Here is a 4498-nt window from a genome sequence, read left to right as displayed (position 1 = left end):
CACTGACAGACGTAACGGAACGGAAAGCCGGGGAAACGGAACGGCGAGGTAACGGCGCGGTCGCCGTCGCCGTCGTCGTCCGCCCGTGCTCCCCTCCTAATAAGACCGCGACGGGCCGACCCCCACCCCCACCCCACCTCGCATCCCACCAGCGACCGAGCCGACGAGAGAGAGGAGACAGAGCCCAAGCACCCCGCCCCACGAAGCCGGAGCCGGAGAGGAGATGGAGTCGCCGGAGGCGGTGAGCCCGTCGTCGGGGAGAGGGGCGGGGGAGCGGCCGTCGGAGGCGGCGGCGCTGCGGGCGCTGGTGGAGCGGGTGCGGGGCGGGGAGGTGGAGGCGGCGCGCGAGGTGCGCCGCCTCACGCGGGCCTCGGCGCGGCACCGCCGGAAGCTGGCGCCCGCCGTGGAGCCGCTCGTCGCCATGCTCCGGTCCGGCAAGCCCGCCGGCGCCGGCGAGGCCGCCCTGCTCGCGCTGCTCAACCTCGCCGTCAGGGACGAGAGGTGCGTGCGCAATATATATTTGTTCTCTTCATCCGCCCCAGTTGCTTTGATTCGGTAATATTTCCCCCCCAATCGATTTGAAAAAGTTCACAAATTTGTTCCCTTTCTCGCTGACGAATTCCCGATAGATTTTCCATCCAATTGATCCATCGAATTCTCGCAAAACGAGTTTGAATCAACTTCTTCCCTGAATTCGGCAATTTTCTAGCTAAACTCTGTGATCTCCGCCTCTGTGCTCACCACTGTAGAAGCAATACCAGTACCACCAATTTTGATGTTCAAACACAATTAATTCCCACAAACAAGCCCAATTGATCCATCGATTTTTGCGCAAACAATTTTGAATCCATATCTTGGCTGAACTCGGCAATTTCCTCCTCGATTCGATTGCCTGACCGGCTTTGGTGCGAGCGTGCAGAGTTTTTCTTGGATGTTTATCGTCTAGATGTTTTACCAACGGGCGTATTTGATCACAAGTTGTTGGACTGGCTCTGCCTCTGGCTTGGCTTGGTTGGTCGTACGATTCTTCGTCCCCATGGAATCGAATTATTTAATAATCACATGGCGGCTTATGAATTCGATCTCCCCCCGAAAATATCTGAGCACCAAAATCAATTGGCCCCTCACCATCCGTGGTCCTGGACCTGAACACGAAAGATGATCGCCGCGTGGTTGTTGGGTGAAGTCAATTCCTCAGCCACCACCGGCAATGGTAAATCTGTACTACTACTCTATTACCATGGTTGCTTTTTCGACTTTTTGTACTAGACTAGAGATTTACCATGAAGAAGAAGATGCAACCTGAAGATATTATCCTCCCCAAAAAATCAGTTCAGCCTCTTGCTACAAGGCAAGCATATTCTAGTGCAGGGTCATCGCGATTAACATCATCATCTATCTAGCAGGTAGAGTAAGGCAAGGCATCGACTCGACCATCATGCTTTTCTAGCTTTCTTCCATTGGACGCGCGTCGTGGTGTCGCCGTCTGTCTGCTGGTGCCAAAGAGAGATTTCACTCCGGTGACCATCCAACCAAGCTGCATGCAGTCTCTCAAGGAAGGATTTGGTTTCCAGGAAACGTTGGCAAGGGGAAAGCTAAGAGAAACGGTGGGTTCAGAGCAGATTGCTGGTCTGATTTGGAAGCTGGCCAACCACCGTATCCTGGATGGTTGGCAGCTTCCGAGGGAGGAAGAAGAAAGAAAAATCTAGCATCAGTTGAGCCGGTCTTTCTTTTCTTCTTCTTTCAGACAAAAGAGAGAATTCCTGCGCTGTTCTGCGCTGCTGCCTAATATTTTCTCCCCAACTGCCGTGGTCAAGATACAGTTAGCCTCCCATGGCCGCTTTTAGAAATTTGCTGCCCATGCCGTAAGCTGATTTCCTTTTGACATACCAGAGCATGTTGACCTCCTCATTGCCTGGTCGTTGGTACTGATGCTGATGCTGATGCTGACCTGCGGATACAATACAAGTGGATGTGGTCAGACATAGCATGGTGCTGTCTGTGTAGTAGCAGAATCAATCCAGAACCCATCCTCTCCTTGCTTCCTTCATTCCTCTGTGTATTCAGACAAGTAGGGTAAACAAGTGAGCATGGTATGGTAAGTTCATCACCCACTGTTTTGGTCTGGTGATGTCAACTGTGCCAACAGTGATGGTTCTTGTCCTGATTCTTGAGATTTTCAGATCGAGAGAGATCAGATCTGGTTCCATCCCGGACATGGATAAAAGCGCATCCTATTTTTTTTCAGGGGAGGGTGTAAGCGTATCAATTTACTCTCGGCCCATGGGCCGCACTTGGCCCATCCGCCCTCCACAAGCCAGCCTTCTTAAACCGGAGAGCGCAATCCATCAGAAAACCCTAGCCTCGCCAGTCGCCACAGACCAGAGCACCCTAGCGGCGGCCGCCATTGGTTCCTTCCTTCCTTCCTTCCTGCGGATTCCGGCAGCAGCTGATGCCGTGATTTCTTCCTTGTTGGATGTCTTTTTGGGATTGCTGGCGGGTTGTTCCGATCTGTGTTGTGGTTTCTTTCTCGTCCGGGGTTTTGCGCACTTCTTGGATTGGGGTTTTTCGGTTGTTGGCCGGTGATGACAGCGTATGGTGTGAGCCCCGGCAGCAGTTGTGCGTATCGAGATTGCCGGTGGCGAGGATCAATGTGCTAATGCTAATCTGAGGCCAGATCCGCTCTCCCCACCTTTTCAGATTTCCGCTTCTGTTTCTTTGTCCCTAGTTCGTCCATGGGGCTGTCGATTCCCCACTCATCCTTGTTGCTACCCTTGTGACCACAAATCAGTGGATCAATCAACTACCATCTTAGAGTGAATCCGAGTGATTTAAACCGGAACATTTAAAAATGTGTATAACAGTGCTATTTCATCATGGTTCCCATCTTGATGTATTTAAAAATTCACAATTCCAGCTCGCAGTCGTCCTTGACGCCATCCTAGTAGTTGTTGGGGAGCCTTCAATTTGGATCTCTGCAATAGCTGGCCTAACTGAGTACTGACGCACACTGTTTACTCATTGTCTATCACTTAACTATCCTATGGGGACCTTGTACTGCTCATAAGTCGTCTCTCACATATAGTTTACCTATCCTCTTTAATACATGTACCATGTGGACATGTAGCACAAAGGATTTAGTTTTGAACCAAATGTTCTGTGTTTACATGATTATGGAACTGAAATGTCGTGGTGGATTAGTAACCTTTGCCAGCAATGTTTACTAGCTTGCAGAGGAGTAGATTTGCTATGATGCATGCACAATGTTCCTAAACCTGTATCGTTTCATCTCTTGCAGGAATAAGATCAAGATACTGGATGCCGGTGCGCTTGACCCACTGCTTGGTTACTTGCAGTCGAGCGATCTGAACTTGCAGGAGTATGCAGCAGCTGCCATCCTCACTCTCTCGGCCTCGTCCACGAATAAGCCCATCATAAGCGCGTCCGGAGCAATCCCTCTCCTTGTCAAGGTCCTGAAAGAAGGGAATCCGCAGGCCAAGAATGATGCTGTGTTGGCTCTCTACAACCTCTCCACCATTGCAGATAACCTTCCAACCATCCTTTCTGTCCAGCCTGTCCCCCCTTTGTTAGAGTTACTAAGGGGTGGCAAGAGGTCCTCCAAGACAGCTGACAAGTGCTGCGCCCTTCTGGAATCGCTGCTCGCCTTCGATCAAGGACGGGTGGCCCTGACTTCAGAGGAAGGCGGAGTGCTCACCATCGTGGAGGTGCTTGAGGAAGGATCCCTCCAAGGTAGAGAGCACGCCGTTGGAGCGCTCCTGACCATGTGCGAGAGCGACCGCAGTAAATACAGAGACTCTATCCTGAATGAAGGCGCAATCCCAGGTCTTCTTGAGCTCACCGCCCATGGCACCCCCAAGTCCAGGGTGAAGGCGCACACCCTCCTCGACCTGCTGCGTGACTCGCCCTACTCGAGGTCGAAGCTGCAGCCCAACACGCTCGAGAACATCGTCAGTAACATTGCTTCTCAGATCGATGGGGAGGACCGCGGTGGCAAGGCCAAGAAGATGCTTGCCGAGATGGTCAAGGTCAGCATGGAGCAGAGCTTGAGGCACCTCCAGCGTCGGGCTTCTTTTGCTTGAAGTTCCTTCGACCTTCACCTGTTTTGCTTGCTTGCAACGGGATCGATGTAGAGAAGATAGCGAAGAAGAAGAATAACGAAGACTGAGATTGCTGGAAGATGCCGGTCCAGGCCTTGACGGGACCGAGTGACTGGTGTAAGCGCTCCTCAAACACTCTGAAGTTTCTTGATGATGACATACTAGGTCCTTTTTCGGACTTCGATCTTGTGTGCTGTTCCGAAAGAGAAAGGACGAATTTTCTTCCACTTCCCATGTTTTGTGCATGTACCAAGAGAAAAAAAGTGTAAACAAAAAAAAAGGAAAAGAGAAAAAGAAAAAGAAAGAGACACCTCCTTTGAAGAAAGGATTGTACATACGTGATATAAAGATAAAGTTCCCCACTCTATCATGTCTGAAAA

At 51.1% G+C, this 4498-nt stretch overlaps 1 protein-coding gene across 1 annotated transcript; it reads left to right on the top strand.

The window, feature by feature from the left end:
• Positions 1-208: 208 nt before the first annotated feature.
• Positions 209-4498, top strand: LOC123442376 (U-box domain-containing protein 4). The gene is made up of 2 exons (XM_045118391.1): positions 209-501; positions 3299-4498. Exons 1-2 carry the CDS (start codon positions 224-226, stop codon positions 4098-4100), a joined length of 1080 nt encoding a protein of 359 aa, XP_044974326.1. The 5' UTR covers positions 209-223; the 3' UTR covers positions 4101-4498.

The sequence above is a fragment of the Hordeum vulgare genome, chromosome 3H, assembly GCF_904849725.1.
Source record: "Hordeum vulgare subsp. vulgare chromosome 3H, MorexV3_pseudomolecules_assembly, whole genome shotgun sequence".
NCBI lineage: Eukaryota > Viridiplantae > Streptophyta > Magnoliopsida > Poales > Poaceae > Hordeum > Hordeum vulgare.
Note: the sequence above shows the minus strand (reverse complement) of the source record. Positions and strands in the feature narration are given on the sequence as shown.

Bases quoted from the DNA above. Each gene is read 5' to 3' on its own strand.
- LOC123442376 (XM_045118391.1), top strand. From the start codon at position 224: ATGGAGTCGCCGGAGGCGGTGAGCCCGTCGTCGGGGAGAGGGGCGGGG. The intron at 502-3,298 runs GTGCGTGCGCAA...CATCTCTTGCAG, and splicing joins CTCGCCGTCAGGGACGAGAG to GAATAAGATCAAGATACTGG.